The 22,024-nt window shown below is 34.5% G+C and overlaps 2 protein-coding genes across 2 annotated transcripts; one reads left to right on the plus strand and one right to left on the minus strand.

Annotated features, from left to right (window-relative positions):
- Nucleotides 1–2,576: 2,576 nt before the first annotated feature.
- LOC117030554 (olfactory receptor 51A7) lies at nucleotides 2,577–3,561 on the minus strand. The gene has a single exon (XM_033120689.1). It carries the CDS (start codon nucleotides 3,527–3,529, stop codon nucleotides 2,594–2,596), a length of 936 nt encoding a protein of 311 aa, XP_032976580.1. The 5' UTR covers nucleotides 3,530–3,561; the 3' UTR covers nucleotides 2,577–2,593.
- Nucleotides 3,562–16,573: 13,012 nt separating this feature from the next.
- Nucleotides 16,574–17,509, plus strand: LOC117030937 (olfactory receptor 51A7-like). The gene has a single exon (XM_033121205.1). It carries the CDS (start codon nucleotides 16,574–16,576, stop codon nucleotides 17,507–17,509), a length of 936 nt encoding a protein of 311 aa, XP_032977096.1.
- The last annotated feature ends 4,515 nt before the right edge of the window (nucleotides 17,510–22,024 follow it).

Below are 22,024 nucleotides of genomic sequence, written 5' to 3' on the forward strand. Positions count from 1 at the left end.
CTTAAGTAGTGGTCAATTGCTGCAAGATATTAGTATTTCTATTCTTACTAAAAAGTAGAGTCAATAGGAATTTTGAATCTATGAACCTAGAGCTTGAAAGAGAAGACTATGGTATAGGAATGAATTCATGACTTGGGAGCCTATATTAAACCTACAGTAAGCAAACAAATGACTTTACTCACTCCCAGAAAGCCTAGTACCACAATGATAAACTCAAATCTCTCAGAGGCTGTGCAGTCAGGTAAATGAATGAAGCAGAATGGTTGAAGACAAGTTACAAGAGGTGGGGTGTGATCGGTGGCTAACTTTCTCTTAAGGGATACGACTACAGCTCCAGAATGCTGGACTGATATTACTAGACATGCTGGGTTTTGTTTTATTTTTCAATTACAGTCAGCATGCAATATTATATTAATTTCAGATGTACAACGTAGTGATCAAACATTTATATAACTTATGAAGTGATTACCTCGATAAGTCTAGTACCCATCTGACCCCATACATAGTTATTACAATAGATGCACTGATTTTTAAAAAGAAAATAAAAATCCAGATTCTTATGTAAAATGCAATTTTTTTAAACAATCCACAGTTACATGGACCAAATAAAGAGTTATCAAGCAAGCTTTGTCCTGCAGACTACCAGTTTGCACTTCTGGCCTACCAGTATCCTCCAAAGAGACAATTTCTTTCGCCCATTCTTTTTCCTTTATGTCCTAAAAGGCAATGTAACACAAGATTTTAGAAGAAAGGCAGTGGCCTCAGAAGGACCTGCGCCCAGTTCTCTGGCTTGCAATTTTACCAATTATTCAATTTCTCTAAGCTGTAAATTTTGGATGAGAGTAATATCTACTTCAGATAATTATTATCAGGATTAAGTAAGATACTATGCATAATATATTTTGCAAAGTATGGAACATATAATACATTGTCCATTAAGTGTATGCAAAGTATTTGCCTGTCAATTATACGGCCTTATCTCTCCAGAGCACTGTATATCCATCCAGGATTTTATTTCCTCCTTCCAATCCTATCACAGATAAAAATGAGGATGAAATTCCAACACCTCCCTTACCTCATTGTTCATGGTTTCAGTTCTTCCAGTTCCCATATCCAGGACCAAACCTATAGGGCTTTACCCTTGGGAAGTCCTAGAAAACAAGTGTAGGTCTGACACTTCCTCTGACATAAGGAAACTTCTTTCCCTTTCTTCCAATTTCTTCCTTCCTTTTACATCTTGAATTTTTGTCTCAGTTTTTATTGGGGCTTACAATAACATCTTCTTTAATAGGTTGATGTTAAGAGTCAAAGTCAAGTATATGAATATATGGAAACTTTCTGAGTTCCATTTTTTGACAATTTCAGTTATCATTTGTTGTGTGGCCTTAAGAGAGGTATTGCTTTTTCCTGTGCTCTGGTTCCTTCATCTGTAAATTAGAGACTTGTAATCAATGAATTCTATGGCCCCTTTCTTCTCTCAAGAGTCTTTGTTCTCCCGCTATTGTTTGTTGTGGCCTGAGTTTTCATCATGTCTACAGGAGAGGTCAAGGTGTTTTCAGATTCTTGGCAAGAAATAAGGCAGCATAATAATCTCAAGTTCCATCTATGTTGTTGCAAATGATACTATTTCCTCTTTTCTTATGGCAGAATAGTATATTATATATTGTATATGAAACTGAAAACAACAAAACAGCAAGACAAACAAATGAGGAAACAAAAACTCATAGACACAAACAACAGTTTAGTGGTTACCAGAAGGTAAGGGGGTCGGGGGGTGGTAGATGAGGGTAAAGGGATCAAATATATGGTGATGGAAGGAGAACTGACTCTGGGTGGTGAACACACAATGTGATATATAGATGATGTACTACAGAACTGTACACGTGAAATCTATGTAACTTTACTAACAATTGTCACCCCAATAAACTTTAATTTAAAGAAAGAAAGAAAGAAAGAAAGAAAGAAAGAAAGAAAGAAAGAAAGAAAGAAAGAAAGAAAGAGCAGTTGATCATGAGATTTTTTTTTCCGGGGGGGAGGGGCATAACGGAAGCGTCCATGGACTTTGTTCTATGCCCCAATTGTAATAAGAGAGAATGAGAATGTTTTAAGTCAGTGGATAACATAACCTGTTTTACTTTTACTAAAGATAACTGGCTGCAAAGTGGAGAACAAATTGGAGGGTGAGATTGAAGCAAAGGGCCAAATTAGGAAGCTATAAAAAAGTTCTTGCATGAGAGGATGGTGATTAGAGATGAGGATTCTGGCAGATAGATAGAAAGAACAGGAAAAATGATAAATGGTTGGGAGAAAACCTTCTATAGGACTTTATGTCAGTTTGGATATGGAAAACAAAGTGAGATAGTAAACACTGAGGTAAGAATAAATGTGGGTAGGGAAAAGTAATAGGGGAGATAAGTTCTCTGGCTTTTAGCAAAGCAGACAGCAAAGTTCTGGCAGACAGTGTAGCTTGGAGCCTTGGCGTAGTTATTACAGTAGGAGAGGAGCTACCTAAGAGAGTAACCGTGTGCTCTCACCTGAGGTGACTGACATGATGATACGATCCATGGAAATTATTACCTCAATATTCAAGTTCTTATCTCCTACCTATGCTAAACAATTTCCCCAGGACCTCTCGGATTTGTCGAGTCTTTACACAATATACAATGGGGTTCATTAAGGGAGGCAACAACAAGAATGTATCTGCAATAAGGATTACAATGAGGGGGCTTTTGTGCTTGGCAAAGCGGTGCATGGCAGCCAGGGTGATGATGGGTACATAGAAAATAAGCACAGCACAGATATGGGAGACACAGGTATTCAGGGCCTTGAGTCTCTCTGCCAGAGATGCAATGCTGAGTACGGTCTTCAAGATAAGCATGTAAGACAGAACAATTAATGCCAAGTCCAGCATGGTACAGAGAGCAACAAAGAAGCCATAGATAACGTTGATCTTGTTGTCAGAGCAGGCCAGCTTCATGGTATCCTGATGAAGACAGTATGAGTGAGAAAGGAGATTCTTCTGACAATATTTTAATCTCTTCAGAGTGAATGGGAATGGAAGCACTAAGAGAATGCTCCTGATGGCTAAGATCAGTCCCATTTTAGCAACTCTTTTGCTAGTGAGAAGAGAACTATATCTCAGGGGATTGTGAATGGCAAGATAGCGATCCAAAGACATAACTAGAAGTACGGAGGATTCCATGACGGTGAATCCATGGATGAAGAATTCTTGAGCAAAACAGGCATTGGGTGAAATTCCCATGGCATTGAACAAGAAGATTCTCAGCATAATAGGGAGGGAGGAAAAGGACAGACCCAGGTCAGAGGTGGCCAACATGGCAAGGAAATAATACATGGGCTCGTGAAGTGAGGGCTCTGTCTTTATGATAAAAAGGATGGTGCTGTTTCCCATGATGGCAACCGTGTACATGAGGCAGATGGGAATGGCGATCCAGAGGTAGGCATGTTCCAGGCCTGGGATTCCAATCAGAAGAAAAAGCTGGACCTCAGAGTTATTGAAAACAGACATCACAAGTGGGAATGTGAGCTCTTTAGCCAGATCTGAAATCACATAAACAAAAAGCAGTCACACTTTTGGATAAAACTCAGTGTTGTGGGGATAAGCAGTTCTTTTACATATTATTCTCAGAAGCATATTTGGTATAATATTACTAAAATTCATTTTGCAATATATATCAAAGTCCTTAAACATGTTCATGTTTTCCAACATGGGAATTTCACTTACAACAATTTATCCTAAGGTGGTGATTTTCAAACATTTTTATCCAAATATGAAGGTCATATCAAAAAAGAGCTGCTTGATTGAGTCAGTGACAGGCACTCAGCATCTTTCCCTGCTTTTCCACATGACCTTCAATAGTCCTCTTGTTGACTTCATAACAAGATCCCTGATGTCAAGGAATAAAGTGTAAAAACAATAGTCTAAGAAAATAATAAGAGATTCTTGAAAATATCGACACTACGATAAATAAGTGTTAAATAATAGAAAGTAAATTTATAGCCTAATTTAAGTCTTAAACTTATGTGGTAAGTACTGATTATCCACACTTTATATGTGAGCATAAATACTAATCGAGGCTGAATAAATTACGAATATCTGTAAAATATTAATATTGATTATACAATGGTTTCCAAAAGGAGAACTGGGAGAAATGGAGAGCATGGATACACTTTTGGGGGTTACGTATTCTTATTGTCTTAGTGTTTGTACTCCTATGTGAAATGGATAGCTCCTAGCTCAAATGCCTATGGGCCACACTTCAGGTTATCATTTTATTATTTCAAAGGCAAGTGGTGCAGACATACAGTAGTATGATGTGTATGTTCATCTTATCTCTCTTGATCAAATTATCTTATATTTTATCTCTGAGCAAATTAGTCAAAGAAATTCTAAGTAAAATAAATCCAAATCACCCAATTTCTCTTTGTAATGGAAAAATTTTAGATCCACTCAGATATTAAACTAAACCCCGATTTTTATTGTGAGGGTTTCTATTAAAGAGTCAACATTTTATTTTCAAAGGTAAAATATGTAATCTTGCAACTTACTATGAACTTTTTGAGCTTCAGGATATCCCAATGTTGAATAATTGGTAAAAATTACTGGAGAAACACACATATCTAAGATAGCCATCATAAATCCCATGGTATATTTAGTAAGCCTGATGAATATATAAATAAATAAATGAAAATTATTAAATTAATAATTTCAATTGCAAATAAAAATGCAAAGATGCAAAAATAAAGGGAGCGGCAACAAAAGACTAGAGCTCACATGAGATGTTAACCTCACTCCAGAACTTTTTTAAAGCTAAAATTGCAAAAGAAGAAAAATTATCAATCATCAGTGGAAAATATATGGGACACAAAAAATTATTGGGCTCCTCTAAAATGAAGTTTGATTGTGAATTGATATTGTATTTTGTAATTGTTTAGAGGATAGCCAAGAAAACCATAATAAACAACAAGCAGACTTGGATCCAAATATTTGGTATTTTCTGGGTACTATCTACACAGATCTATTTTGTCTGCTTGTAAATGGAGCTGTAGCTGCTAGACTGGGAGCTCCTAAACAATTTGACATGTCTTATTTATCTCCCACCATGGCAGCAAACCTAATGTCAAACTCAGAGAAAATATATTTTGGAGATAGTAGATTTTCAAATGCCATGAAAATCATTCTGCACATAATCTGTCAGACTGCCTATTTAGCAGATTTTATTCTGGTCCCTCCTCTCCAGCAGTCATAAGAAAAGTTCTCATTTTCAAAAATACTTAACCCGTATTTCCTTATTTTTGTTTCCTCTTTGGCAAATGGATATTGACTTAGGTCTTTCAGAGAATATTTCTGTTGTGCGTGCATCTTTTATTATGATAGTTTCTACACTGTTTTATAGTGTACTGTTTTTATGCATTCCTACCCAATATAACCTTACCACCACCATATATACCAACTGCTGAATACTGAAAGGTATAGATGGGATTTTATTTATCTTTATATATGTGCCATCAACATAGTTTCTGGAACATGAAAGGCTCTCAGCAAATGTGCAAAGAGTGAATGTGAGTTGAAAAATGTAAAACAGATCATTTCTTAGTGCCTTCTCCCTTTGTTCTGTGATAGTAACCAAGGACTATTTGGTTACTTATGCTTACTCTGCTCACCAACACTTTCCATGGTGTACTTGACCTTACGCAGAGTATGCTTTTGGACATGGAGTCTGATCTTCAGGAAAAATAGCTCAACAGAGCTGTCAATTCAGAAATATTGATATGATAGTTGGTATTTGAAGTCATGAGAATAGATCACCCAGGAAAAATGTAAAAAAGTACAAAATTTAGATTTCACCTAGAACCTTGAGGAGCAGCAAGATTGTTGAGAACATCTTGCACAAGAATATCCAGAGATCTGGGAGAGTGGGATGTAGTGAGTACCAAAGGAAGAGAGTGTTTCAAGAAGGATATTCATCGGATCAAACATTGCCCAGACCTCTTAGAATTCCCATTCTTTTAGTAAGAAATCAGCCCTATTTATGTGGGTTTATTTCTGGGTTGTCTGTGGAAGTCTGTGTGGAGATTCCTCAAAAAATTAAGAATAGAATTACCATATGATCGAGCAATCTCTCTCCTGGGTATGTACCAAAAAAAAAAAAATCTGAAAATATTTATCTGTAAAGATATATACGTGCTCTGATGTTTATTGCAGCTTTATCACAATGGCCAAAACATGGAAACAACCAAAATGTTCTTCGATAGATAAATGGGTAAAAAAATGTAGTATATATACACAATGGAATACCACTCTGCCATAAGAAAAGATGAAATACTGCCATGTTCGACAACATGGATGGGTCTTGAGATTATTATGCTAAGTGAAATAAGTCAGACAGAAAAAGTTGACAACCATATTACTTCACTGATATGTGGGATATAAAACTGAAAGCAACAAAGGAACAAGACAAACAAAGAAACAAAAACTCACAGACACAGACAATAATTTCATAGTTACCAGAGGGTACAGGGGGTGGGGGGTGGTAGACGAGGGTAAACAGTGTCAAATATATGGTGATGGAAGGAGAACTGATTCTGGGTGGTGAATACACAATGTGATATATAGATGGGGCATTACAAAATTGTACACTTGAAAGCTATGTAATTTTACTAACCATTGTCACCCCAATAAATTTTAATTAAAAAAAAAAAGAAATCAGCTCTCAAGTGTCATGCAAAAACATCTGGGTATAAATCTCAGCAAGGCAACTTACCATATGTATGAATTTGGGCAAGCTGTTTAGGCTTCTAAGCAGATGCTTGCTTTTCTGTTAAATGTTGTAAACAACAATATTGATCTAAAATAGCTGTTTTAGACAGTCTGATATAGTCTTAAACATAATGAAGATAATCTGTAAGTACCAGCTGCTAATAATCACTTTGACAAAAATTTTCTAACCATTCTTTCCACACTTCAAGTCCTAGGTTGGCTGAAGAGATTTTATTTTTAATTAATTAATTTATTTATTTTTAATTGACAATAAGACTTACTTTCATTTGTCACACTATCAATATTTGTTACACTATAAATGGAACCCTACTAATACCAGAGTCAATAAAATCACTTTTAATCTTCAGACCATGCAATCCCATCCCCCTTTTACACACACATTTTTACACACACACACACACACACACACACAAAGGAGCTACTTCCTCTTCCTCCCCATAGTCATTACTTCAGGTGTAAACTGTTTAACAAAGCCTTAGATTTAGGTTTCCAAAGAGATTTTTAACTACTTGCACTTACCAAAACTGGATGCTCAATATGCCCTAAAAGATAAGAGCAAGAACTCTTAATTTTGATCTCCACTTTATCTAGATACATCTACTTCTATTTCCCTCAGGGTTGTAGACCCTTGGGAGGAATAGAAAAACAACCTGCTCTCTGTGATCTCTCAGTGGACTTACACAGAAAAAGTTGGGCCTAGTACATTAACTCTTTGGTACCTAGGAACTCCCACTGAAGCTAGAGACAAATTACAAAGCAAAACAATTACAAAACTACTCAAGTAAGAGGTGATGTTAGAAATCACACTGGTAGAGGAAGCTTGATATGTGGCACTCACAGAAATTAAGCAATACAATTAAAAGAGCAGGTTATTTGTAATTAAAATATTTTAGCTTCAGAGAGGCTGGATGGCTCAGTTGATTAGAGAGACAAAGTTGCCGGTTCAATTCCTGTATGGGATGGTGAACTGTGCCCCCTACAACTAAAGACTGAAAATGACAACTGGACTTGGAGCTGAGCTGTGTCCTCCACAACTAGATTGAAGGACAACAACTTGGAGCTGATGGACCCTGGAAAAACACACTGTTCCCCAATAATAAATATATATATATATATATATTTGAGGCCATACCACTTTACTTTTCTTCACCTCAGCTTAAGTATCCACAAAATGGAGATAATATACACACGTATTAAATATTTATGAAAACACTTTACAAACTATAAAATGTTTTACAAATATTCTATTTATTTATTTATTCATTTAGACTCATTTTTGGCAAATGTCATTAGATAAGCATTGAATAGACATGTCCTGCCACTTGCTGTTAGATTTCCCACCAAATATCCCCAAATTATGTGCCTTCTACATTATACATTCCATTCACTAGAAGCTATTTAAAGGCTATCTTTTGGGTTTCACTCATACAAGGTGTGATTAAAATACCGTGAATGGCATTCCATATTCTGCCATAAGAAAAGATGAAATAATGCCATTTGCAACAACATGGATGGATCTTGAGATTATTATGCTAAGCGAAATGAATCAGACAGAAAACGTCAAGAACCACATAATTTCACTGATAAGTGAAAGCAACAAAGGAACAAGACAAACAAATAAAGAAACAAAAACTCATAGACACAGACAATAGTTTAGTGGTTACCAGAGGGTAAAGGGGGAGGTTGATGGTAGATGAGGGTTAAATGGTATCAAATACTTGGTGATGGAAGGAGAACTGACTCTGGGTGGTGAACACACAATGTGATATATAGATGATGTGATACAGAATTGTACACCTGAAATCTATGTAACTTTATTAACCATTGTCACCCAAAAAATTTAATTAAAAAAAATACCATGAATGCTGCTGCCAAGTGCCATCCAACAGAAAGTCAGGGATCTTCCATATAAGAAGTGGCACATTGAACCTTAGTAACAGTGTGTGACAAGTTTCAACTTGTTCGGTGCAGTCAGTTGGGAGTGAACTATGGTTGAGAGGTGTGTTTTAAAGTGTACCATAGTACACCTGAAACTAATAAAAAAATGTTAAAAAAAAGTGTACCGTAAATCATGGATCATGAATAATGGAATAACATGAAATGGGCAAATAGTTTCATCCTCCATCATGACAACGCTCTGTGTCACACATCGCTTCTCGTATGGCAATTTCTGTCAAATAAAAACAATACAGTGTATTCTCATTCAACTTATTCATCAGATCCGGCACCATGCGACTTCTGGCTCTTCCCCAAAGTCAAAATGACTATGAAAGGTAAAAATTTTGCATGGATTCAGAAAATTGAGGCAGCCACGACAGCTAAAGATACGCATGAAGCACGTCCAACTGCTTCAAAAGTAGCAAAAACAATGGGAAAAGTGTGTTCAAAGTGAGTGGAAGTATTTTGAGAGAGATTAATAGCAATGTGTCTTTTATTGTAATAATTTGTTTTAATTTAAACATTCACCATATTTTTTTATTATACCTTGTATCTTTAAAATTTTATACAAGTCCTATAGTGCTTTAGTTCCTAAATTAAATAATAGTTACTGAAGTTTATGAAGAACTATAAAAATTTAATGATAATTTAAGTAAAAAGAATACATTTGTTTTAGGTATTTAAAAAAAAATATATATATATATATATATATATATATATATATTCCTTACTTAAAACAAGAAAATTTGGTCCAAATAATACAGTCAGATCATACATTAATAATAAACAGAATGATAATCGATATAATTCAAAAGTATAACATAAAAGGTATAACATTCACATAACCAGCCTTAAATACAAGATACACATCTTTGTGAATAAGAAGAGGAACAGAAACTCAAAACAATGAGCAGGAATACAAGGTCTGACAATTAAGTTCGAGAATTGGTTGCAACGATGTTGCTAATATTTTTTGGTGTCAGAAGGATTATTCATTATGAATTTGTACCAACTGGACAAACAGTTAACCAAGTTTACTATTTGGAAGTGCTGAAAAGGCTGTGTGAAAAAGAAAGAGGACCTGAACTTTTCGCCAACAATTCATGGCTCTTGCATCACGACAATGCACCAGCTCACACAGCATTGTCTTTGAGGGAGTTTTTAGCCAGTTATTTAACTGTATGGAAACACTGTCCCTACTCACCTGATCTGGCCCCCAATGACTTCTTTCTTTACCTGAAGATAAAGGAAATACTGAAAGGAAGACATTTTGATGACATTCAGGACATAAAGAGTAATACGACAACAGCTCTGATGGCCATTCCAGAAAAAGAGTTCCAAAATTGCTTTGAAGGGTGGACTAGGCACTGACATTGGTGCATAGCTTCCCAAGGATAGTACTTCAAAGGTGACCATAGTGATATTCAGCAATGCGGTATGTAGCGCTTTTTCTAGAATGAGTTCAAGAATTTAATTGTCAGACTGGTGTAAACCCACTCATTGTTTGGTTCCATGTTTAGAGAATACAATCAAATATCATCTGATAAATGAGATTAAACACTCTCCATGAGAGATGAAAAATTAGTCTTCTGAAAAATTAGAATGGGCCATTCTGGAGGATATTTTTGGTACGCATCCCATCCTCTTGTGACTAAACATTTTATTACAAGGCTGCCTGACTGCCAACTACCTTTGGATCTTTGTGGGTAGGCTGTGTCTATGCATAGCATTCCAAAGTTCTTGAGAACAGAAATCCTAAACAGAAAGTCTAAAATAGCTTTAAGCCTCTAACACACACATAAATTTATAAATACCCCAGTTTCTTTATTCCTTAGGAGGGATAACTTTGAGGCACATGTTCTAAACAGGCTCCAAAAGTTACCCACTTGCATGAGAACAAAACATTTATTGGCTACTTTTCTTTCACTATATAACTATTCCATGCCTTAATTTCTTGGGATCAGCTATTTAAAAAAATCAACAGCTCTCAAATTCTTTTTACAGTTTTGGCTTTCAGAGAATTCAAAATTATACGCAACCAGTTCATAAAGAAGGCTGAAAAGTGAATGATCAATATTGTTTATAGAAGCCACCAGTTTTAAGTTGTTAATGAAATAAACAGATTCTTTTCCTGCACTTGAACCAAACCACAAGACGGCTATTGTCTAGATTTGTGACAATCAATAAATTGAACAATGACACCAAGAAGTAACTTTGAACCAAAATGGTAAGACCTAACTCTGGATTAGCATCTTACAGAACTTGTTACAGAAAATTTAAATAATAACAACAAATCAAGGAGTGAAAATAAACTTGAATTTGGATCTGAATTTAAGTGTCCATAAGAATAAAAAATAATAAACAATTGAGTATGATTTGATCTACTCAAAAGCCAGAAAACGGGGAAATAAAAGAAAGTACAGTAAATAAAATAGAAGATATGAAATAAAATAACAGAAAGAATTCTAAATAAAGAATAACCACAGTAAATTTGAATGGATTAAATGCCTGAATTAAAAGGCAGAGAGGTAGGCACTGAACTAAAAACTATATATATATATATATATATATATATATATATATATATATATATATATATATATATGTATGTATATATACACACACACACACATATATATATACATATATATATATATAATAATATGCTGTTTCCAAAAGTTACATTAAAATAAAAGCATATGGAAAGAGTGTAAAAAAAGGAAGAAAAATTATTATTAGGCAAATATAACAGTAAAGAAAAAAGCATCCTCATATCATACAAAGATAATTTAATACAAGATACACAACTGAAAAATAATAGAAAAATAATTTATTTCCATTATATTATGTAAACTTAAATCTACAGTCTTAAAATATATTAAGCAAGTTAAATACCAAATTAGCATGTCACTACGTAGCATTTATACTCCTAGGTATTTACTCAAAGAAATGAAGACAATTACTGTGTATACAATTATTTTTGTATGAACAGTCATAGCAAATTTTGAATAACAGCCAAAAACTCAAGGTCTCTAGGTAAATATAGGTAAATTTTTTAAAATGTGATAGGTTCTCTGGGCAGTGCCATGGAAATGGGCAAGAATAAGCGCCTTACAAAAGGCATGAAAAATGAGCCAAGATAAAAGTAGTTGATTCATTTTCTAAGAAATATCAGTATGATATGAAAGCACCAACTATGTTCAAAATAAGAAATATTAGGGGAAAAGACATCACAAGGATTCAAGCAACCAGAATTGAATCTAATGGCCGCAAAGTTCATATTTTTTAGATGAGCCACGCTGATCTATAGAACAATGGCATTGCATTTAGAAAATTCAAGTTAATTATGAGGATGTTCAGGGCAAGACCTTCCTGACCAACTTCCATAAGAGGTACAGCAACAAATCCACAGCAGTGTAAATACAAGAAAACCAAATCCAGACACATGATAGTCAAGTCCTGAAGAAAAAGAGAGGCATATTAAAGGCAGATAAAAGGTATATTTTGAAAGTACTGAAAGACAAACTTGTCAACCTGGAATTTAATATTTGTCAAAATTGTCTTTCAAAAAGAAGGCAAAATATGTACATTTACAGATAAATAAAACCTTAGAAAATTCATAGCCATGAGACCTGCACACAATAAATGCTAAAGGAAGTTTTCCAGGCTAAAGTAAAATAATACAAGGTGGAAACTCAGATAAACAAACAAACAAACAAAAAAGAATAAAGAATGCTAAAAGTGGTGAATATGTGATTAATCATAAAATTTTTTTTTATCTTTTCTTAATTTATGGAAAAAATAATTTATTTTTTGAAGTAAAAGAATTACAATGTATTGAGAGATTCATAACATAGGTAGAAATATATATTTGAAAATAATTGTATACAGGTTAAAATGAGATAAATGGAATTATACTGTTGAAAGTTTCTCACATTACCTATGGGGAAATATAATATTAATTCATGGTGGACTCTTATAAACTAAGGTTACATAGCATAATCCAAGGAGCAATTACAAAAAAAAACAACGAAAATTAAGCCCAAAAGCCAATTGTGGAAATAAAATAGAATACTGAAACATACTTGAATTGATTTGATGTAAATATTCAAAAGAATTCAGTACAGCTATTAATACAACAGAGAAGAGAAAACAGATGGAACAATGAGGAAACAAAACAATGATAGATATAAAACAAATATATTAATAATTACATTAAATACAATGGGCTAAAGATCCCAATTATAAAACAGCACTAGTCACACTGAATTAAAAAGCATGCTGATTACAAAAGTTGCACGTGAAATGTAAAGACACAGATAGGCTGAAAATAAAAGTGTAGGGAAAAAGATATGTCATACATACCAATATATATGGTGAATGTGGCCATATCATTATCAGAGCACATGGAATTTAAAGCAAGCCATATTACCAATAAAAAAGGAGACATTTTGCAAAGATAAAAGAACTCATAACAACTTTAATGCTTATACATGTAATAGAAAAGCTTCAAAACACACAAAGAAAATGTAACAGAACCAAAAAGAAAAAGACAAATTCATAATCAGATTTGGAGATTCTAGCACTTCCCTGGTTGAATGTTACTTGGTCACATATGCAGATAAAAATCAATTGAACTAGTCATTTCAGATTTCTGCATCTTACTATATGTAAAGTATATATATGTAAAGTATATTTCAATAACAAAGAAAGGTAAAAACATCTTTATTGACTATAAGGAAAACAGGAGAAAGAAAGAAATGGCGAACCTACACTAATATGTCAGTTAATTTGGAATTAAATGATTTCTTGGTAGCCTTAACTTCTTTCCCTAATCTCTGGTGCAGGCTCTCCTTGGTGTGTTCAGGTCTCCAAAATTTATGGAACATCCCAGTCTGACCTTTGTATGGCCGTGTGGCAACCAAAGAGTTATAACTATGGTCCTGAACCAGGCCCTCTTCTGGGAATTTCTAGGAAATTGCTCAGGGAAATTCTTTGTTTACAGAGGGTAGCAGAGCTGGATGCATTGGTGTCCCATGAGTGCAAAACTCAGAACACCGCTCAAGGAGTCTGAGATCTATAACTAAAGGTCCGGCGCAACAGATGTGGTACACGGAAGCTGAGAAGCCTGTAGCCTAAATTCATTTCTGTTTCCCACTGTGGTGAAATGGTAAGTGCAATAGGGCCCTAACATAACATTATTTTATAATATGTCTTTGCCTCCTGAATTATGTCTGAAACATGAGTACTCTAAGAACTGGGACTTAGAGAGGACTATAAACAAGGCTGACCGTATGAAAGTTCCAGAATTTTGATATAGGAGGGGCTTTAAAAAAAAGGTTTTAAAAAAGGTTTAAATTTTTTTTAAAAAATTGCAGTGAGAGAATGGAGGGAGCTTTTTCTTGGAGCTATGTTTGTCTGACAAGTGGAGAATTCAACTTAAATTTGGGGAAAAAGCTATGAAAATTGAGAATGCATTAAATCTCCTTTTAGCCACCCATTATGACTATTTACTTCACCTATCCATGATTCATCTTAGAAAACATCCAGTTGTTCATACAGTTAGACAAAATGCTAGATAGGGAATCTGTGTAAGGTAGGGATTGAAAAGTAGGAAAACTAGCCTCAAGTAAGGCTAATTTTTATCCTCCTAGCCAAAGAATCAGAACGCAAACTTTCCAAGTCAGGCCTTGGATAACAGTCTTAGCCTCTAGACCAGAATCACAGAGGAAGAGTTTAGTCTTGGTAGAATGGGCAGATGATATGACATTATAATCTCAAGTTGTAAAAAGAAGAAGTTTGGAATAGAAACCAGGCAACAACCTAGTTATGCCAAATATGCAATTGGAAAGGAAGTACTACAAGGAGGAGTATAGGGTAGTGCAGACAAGTAAATAGCAAATCACAGGATCACTGCAGTATTGTAAGAGTTAGAAGGCAAGTTATGGTGGAGGTGCATAGACTCTGCTTGGAGTGCTCAGGATGGGGGACTTCAAGGAGCAAGCTGCTCCTGAGTTGACTTCATTAGAATTACCAAAGAGCTTTTATAAAGACGAAGAAGAAGAAGAAGGAGAAGGAGAAGGAGAATTGCCAAAGAGCTAATAACAATCTTAAAGGACCTCTGTGTACTTTCATGCTAGGGATTTTAGAGATGAAATAGTGGCCATTACCCAGATCATGACATAACCACTGCTTTATCCTTTGGGGAAGGCAGCTCAGTTTCCAAGAAGAGGACTGGTCCTTAATGACAACTCATTAGTGTCTCATACTGGAGGATCAGCTAGCTGAAAAGCTTGTATTTCTAATTTCTAATACTGTTGTCAAGAGTCATCTGACAAAGCCTGAGCCTCTCATTTAAATCCTCACTGTTTCTATGCAAAAGGGGTAGAAACTGATATGCTCTGTGTATCTTGGAACCTCCCTGTTCCTGATGAACATATTTCCATAAAGAGAAAACTCTCAAAGGTACATAGTTAACTCAGTTACAGAACATCTATCTATCTTATGGTGTCAGAAAAAATAATAGATTCAGATAATGCCAATCTCCCTCATCACCAGCATACTATGTCTCTAACATCACCACGCACCATGGCTGGCCTGCTGTCCAGTTGACTAAGCCACTGTATGTCTATGATAGTCTAGTTTGGACTATAGAGAAAGTCCAAGAATCTTTTCTTTCCTCCCATGCTCGAGGATGGTGAATACTGCATGAATTAGTCATTTTTAAGGACATTCTATCTGCTTCCATATAAAAACATGGGATTTTTCACTGTACTATAAGAGAGGGTTAACAGTCAAGCACACATGACCTGTTTTCTGTCCTTCCTTTGTAATGCTATGGAGATCTTGTGAGTAAAATCACTTTTAGAAGCTCCAGGCTTGGTCTGAAAATTTCTTGGAGCAAAAAATTCCAGCAATTGGAGGAACCACTTATCATCAACTCTCTTAAAATCTAATTCCTGCAGTTTCTTTCTTCTTTTTTTTCTTCTTTTTTTTAGATTCTCGGCTCAAAGGGATCAAGGAAAAAGAGTTATCCTGTAGTTCAGCCTGACTGTTTAAAACTTTTCATTGGCTTGGGGTTAGGGAGGGGCAAAGCCTAGTAGTAAAGGAGGAATTTATTTGCAAGTCACTGCTCTTTATGTGGGTATTTTTTCTGTGAACTTTATAGAGAACTGTGATTGATCAAGATAAAATCTACGTTTCTGGCTTTCTTTGTCGATTAACATTGTCTGAGTCTATTAGCAATTGTCTGTTTAGAAGAAATACCTTATTCTTTTTTTATTTTTTTATTATTAGTTTCAGGTATACAAAACAACATAATGATTAGACATTTACTCAACTCACAAAGGGATAATCTCAACAAGTCTGCTACCCTTCTGTCTAACATCATACATAGCTATTACAATACCATTGACTATATTCCTTATTTACATCCCGTGAAAATACATATATAAACACATATATACATATATATTGTCTCCATATATATGTTTATATATCCATATATATGTTTATATATGTATATATGTGTATATATGTGTGTATATATAGTATATATGTATATGTGTGTGTGTGTACACACACATATATGTATATATAAGTACATATATATAATTTTAATTATAGTTGACATTCATTATTTTATATTAGTTTCAGGTATACAGCACAGTGGTTAGGCAAGAAATACTTATATTCCTTAACATGAGAAATCTCTCAAAATTGTATTTTCTTTATGTCTCAGACAAAAGTGCTGAAAGGAGGGAGTGCTGAAAGGAAGCATAATAGATCTATGTTAAAAGTGTCGGGGAATAAATACTTTCCAACTGATTCATCATGCACACTGCCAATTCCTCTAAAATTGAGATCACCACCTTCGTTCTGATTGGAATCCCAGGACTGGAGCATGTTCATGAATGGATCTCAATTCCCATCTGCCTCATGTACCTGGTGGCCATCCTTGGCAATTGCACTATCCTCTTTGTGATCAGGACAGAACCCTCACTCCATGCGCCTATGTACTATTTCCTTTCCATGTTGGCTATCTCTGACCTGGGCCTGTCCCTCTCATCCCTCCCCACTATGCTGAGGACCTTTGTTTTCAATGCTACAGGAATTTCTGCAAATGCCTGCTTTGCTCAAGAATTCTTTATCCATGGATTCACAGATATGGAGTCCTCAGTGCTCCTGGTCATGTCCTTTGACCGCTTTTTGGCCATACGAAACCCTCTGAGATACAACTCTATCCTCACCAATGCCAGAGTTACCAAGATGTGCCTGGTGTTTTTCATTAAAAGCATGGTCTTAATGCTTCCATTTCCTTTCACTCTCAAAAGTTTGACATATTGTAAGAAAAGCCAACTTTCTCACTCCTATTGTCTCCATCAGGATGTCATGAACCTAGCTTGCTCTGACAACACAGTTGACTTTTTCTATGGTTTCTTTGTTGCCCTCTGTATGATGTCAGACAGTGTGTTCATTGCACTGTCCTATGTATTCATCCTGAAGACCGTGATGGGAATTGGGTCCCATAAGGAGCGTCTCAAGGCCCTCAACACCTGTGTCTCCCACATCTGTGCTGTGCTCATCTTCTACCTGCCCATCATTGCTTTGGCCTTTATGCACCGCTTCGGCAATCACAAATCCCCAAGTACCATGATCCTCATTGCTGACATTTTCTTGCTAGTGCCACCTCTGATGAACCCCATTGTATACTGTGTGAAGACACGGCAAATTCGTAAGAAGCTTCTGGGGAAATTTGGTCTAAAATAAAGGTATGGGAATAAGTGAGGCAGAGTCAGCCAGGATTAGAGAATAGTTATACTGTTTACAACACAGGGAAGTAAAGACTGTGCCCCCTTATAGAGACTGAATATTAAAGGACCTGGAAACTAAAGGATATTACCCCCATCCAGTTCCTGATTTTCTTTCAGGCAATCTTCAGAAATATTTGTTGAGAGGTCTTCAGTCAATTTCATGTAAATTCTTGATTTCCCATTTAAGTGAAAGGAGTCTATTGTTTGCTCTTTCTTTAATAATCAAATAAGGACAACCAGTGATTCTCTTTAGCGTTCCCCTAGCCTTGAATTATGATAATAAACTCTCTTATAAAATTCTTTAAGGCAGACCATATTTTTTATCTATATTACAACAAGGTTCCAAGAACTTATAGTTACTAAAAGAACAGATATTCTGTTATTGGAAAGAAATGGAAAAGCTAATAGTACAGTGATTTTTAAAGCACTGATGTTCTTAACTACTCTAAAATATATGTTCTAAAATAATGGCTTTCATGCTTGTGTAGGTACTTGGTATTTTGAACTATGATATAGTCAATTGCATTAAACAAACTAGAAATATTTTTAAACCAGCAGAAAATAGGACCATATATTAAGCAATATAAAATAATATATATGCATGTATGTTCCATTTAAAAAAGATAAATAGCAAACTAAAGATGATTGGCTATCTCAAATTATGAGGTGTAATCAAAACATGGTGAATGTTTAAACAAAAAAACTGTGTTACAGTAAAAGACACATTGCCATTAATCCCCCTCAAAATACTTCCCTTTGCTTTGAACACACTTATCTCATCGTTCTTGCCACTTCCTGAAACAGTTCTGGAAATCCTCTTTCATGAGTGTCTTTAAGTAGTTTTGTTGTGGAGGCCTCGATGTCCAGAATCTATTCAAAATGTTTTCCTTTCATGGTCTTTTTGACTTTGGGGAGAGCCAGAAGTCCCATAATGCAAGATCCCGTGAATAAAATGGGTGAGAACACACTGCAATGTTTTTATTTGATGGAAATTGCCATACCAGAAGCAATGTGTGACATGGAGAGGTGTCATAATAGAGGATGAAGTAAAGACACTCACAAAAGAGGACTTCCAGAACTGCTTCAGAAAGTGGCAAGAACGATGGCATAAGTGTGCTTGAACAAAGGGGATTATTTTGAGGGGGATTAATGGCAATGCGTCTGTTACTGTAACAATTTTTTTTAAGTGTAAACATTCACTGTAGTTGTTTTTTGGGTGTTTTTTTTTTTTTGGTTTTTGTGTGTGTGTAAATTGAACTTTCTATTTTGAGATAATTGTAGATTCCCATGCAGTTGTAAGAAGTAATACAGAGGGATCCCTTGTACCCTTCACCCAGTTTCCCCCAATGGTAATGCCTTATAAAGCTATAGCGAAATATCACAGCCAGGACATTGACATTGATGTCGTCAGGGTACAGAACATTTCCATCACCACAAAGATCCCTCACTTGCTTTTCTATAGCCACACCCACTTCCCTCCCTTCCAAGCCCCTTCTGATCCTCTGGCAACTACTAATTCTTCATTTCTAATGTTGTCATTTCAAAATGGTTCTACAGGTGGAATCACACAGTGTGTAACATTTTGGGACTGGCTTTTTTTCACTCAGCATAATTTATTGGATGTTCATCCAGATTGTTGGGTGTATCATAGTTTGTTCCTTCTTTATAGCTAAATAATATTCCAAGTAGGAATATTTTGAGTCTGACTTCTTTAGTTCAGTATAACACCTTTGCAATTCATCCAAGTTATCCATTGTTCAATAGTTTATTCCTTTTTATTGCTGAGTAGGATTCCTTTATGAAAAACATTCACTGCAGTTTTTTATCACATCTCGTATTTTCTGTAAAATACATTTGTTTCTTGTTCATCTGTTATTTGTGAGTACTTCATAGCAGACAAATATATGAAACATAAAATTTAGAATAAGTCAACCAACGGTTAAAAACTTTGTCCTGTGAATTGGGAGAAAACTACTGGTAATAAATTTCAGTGTTTTATTGCCTGAGGTGAACTCACAAGTAATTAATATTATTTGTTTCAAAAAACCATTTTGAAGAAGTTGTTCTCTGATGAATAAATATTCTTATACATTTTGTGCCCACGGGTGAGTTTAACTGAGTTCTTATTGTTCAATAGCTGACCCTGTCTAGAACCCATAGCCTAACCAAGGAAGGGAGGGACAATCTTTCATGCTATAATTATTAGTTCACATGTCTGTCTCTCCTACTTGAATTTTGTTTTCTCAAAAGAACTGTACACATCAAATTTGTTGGCAATCTCCAGTACTTGGGCAGTGTATATAAATTATATCTGGATAGTAGTCTGACACATTTCTTAACTTGTTTGGGAAAAAGTCACAACAGCAACAAAAAAAGCCTTTAAAAACTCAGACTATGATGATAAATTACAAGTACACAGAATGTCTGGAATCATAGAAAACCTATTGCCAAATTCAGTAAGAAATAACTGTAAATTTTAAGTCAAAGAAGCTACCCTGAAAAACAGGTCATGTCCTGTTTAAGCACAAGAAAAAGGAAACAGGTTGTCCAAAAGAGACATGGAAGAATACTTATCCTCCTTTTAGTATTTGCCCTCAACTCACAAATTCAAATCTTTACAAGACAAAAATGTCCCAAGTCATAAGATGTGAATAGATGTTGTTTCTGGATCAGAAGAGTAAATAGACTAAAATTTGTATATTTTACTCAATTACAATACAGGTTTAATGCATTTCCAATCAAGCTTCCAGCAACGTTTCATTGAGAATTTACCAAAGTAATTCTAAAAATAGATTTATAAGAGTAAACTAGAGAACATAAGATAAAAATAAACAGGAATTGTAATAACATTTCATGTGATAATGACATTTATTAAACAGTTATAAAGTTGTGTGTAGTTTGCTCAAGAAATCAATGGGAAAAACAAAGAAATAGAACAAACACACAGCAATGCACCATACATAATATGAAAATTATATGTAATTAAGGAATATCAGAACATCAATGAAAATTGATTATTTAAATAATAGTGTTAGAAAAAAATTACAATCTATTTATAAAACCATATTTGTGTGATCTCTTATCACACACAAAAACAAAAATAAATTAAGAATTAAGTACAAAGATAATTTTAAAATTCACTTAAACATAACTAAATAAATTATCTCTGGAGGGGAACAATTTTCTAAGGAAATAACAAAACTGGAAAAGTGTTATGTGTTTTTATTCAAAAGCAATTAGGTATACAAATAACATTTAAATAGTTGTAATTTAGAAGATAATAACATAGAATTTGTTCATTGGGCTATAAATTTGCCTGTATTAACTCCACTAACTTTTGCAAGAATGTAGGAAAGTAGATTTTATTACTTCCCCCTATTTTGTGAATTAAGAAGTGAAAGCTTTGAGAAGTTAACCAACATTTCTAAGGACACAGAAATATAGTGTTAGGAGCTTGAGTTTAAATCTAGAGCCTACAACCTCATCCACTACACTAGACTGTCATTTTTTTGTTTCCTTCGAAATTTAATAATTTACATTCTAGGGATCTAAGAACATAATCATAGGTGTGATCAAATATGTATTTATAAGAACGTATATCAAGTTTTATTTTCTATGATAAAAATACTGTAAACTACTGAAATGTTAAATAATAGGAAATGGTAACATTAACCATGATATACAAATATATCAAATATTATTTACTTACGCAACACAGAATCAACCACTGAGTGGTATTTACTAAGCACTGCATTAGATGTTAAGGATTAAATGAAACATAAAACATAGGCCTACTACCAAGGAGCTTTCAGTTGGCGCTGGGGAAAAGAAGTAAATAAATAATTAAATTTGCTGAGTAAAGTATGGTAAGTTTAAGAGCACATATAAGAAAGCACAAATAAATGAATAGCAACTCGCATATTTTAGTGGAGAATGAAAGGAAAACTTCCTGGAGGAAGTAAAGTCTAATATAAAATACGATGTAGTAAAAACAATTAATAATATCAACATAAATAAGATGTACATTTGACTACACACTATTATCCTAGTTTATAAATATGTATGTGTGTGTTCACATATGTTGGCTTACTAAAAAAAGATTAGGTCATATATCATATAATCTCTTATTAATAGGATTATGAATGATTTTTATCTTTTTAATACTTTTCTAAATTTCTCAATACAGTCACAAGATTTTAATAATATACAGTATATGTGTGTGTAACTATACAGGTATATATATGTGTGTCATTTATAATCAGAACAACCTCCAAATATATTAAATCCATACCTTCCTTGAACTAACAAAAAAGCACAAATTCTTGTCCTATTAATAGTTACTATAGGGATGAAGCACACTAATGAAAATGTTTTTGTATTGAACAGTTGAGTTGCATTTTGAGCCAGATATGAAAAGCATATTTAGAGTAATAAAAGATGAAAATACACATGGCAGATTGCCTTATATAAT

The sequence above is a fragment of the Rhinolophus ferrumequinum genome, chromosome 11 (assembly GCF_004115265.2).
Source record: "Rhinolophus ferrumequinum isolate MPI-CBG mRhiFer1 chromosome 11, mRhiFer1_v1.p, whole genome shotgun sequence".
NCBI classification, from domain to species: domain Eukaryota; kingdom Metazoa; phylum Chordata; class Mammalia; order Chiroptera; family Rhinolophidae; genus Rhinolophus; species Rhinolophus ferrumequinum.

Bases quoted from the DNA above. Each gene is read 5' to 3' on its own strand.
- LOC117030937 (XM_033121205.1), top strand. From the start codon at position 16,574: ATGCACACTGCCAATTCCTCTAAAATTGAGATCACCACCTTCGTTCTG.
- LOC117030554 (XM_033120689.1), bottom strand. From the start codon at position 3,529: ATGTCTGTTTTCAATAACTCTGAGGTCCAGCTTTTTCTTCTGATTGGA.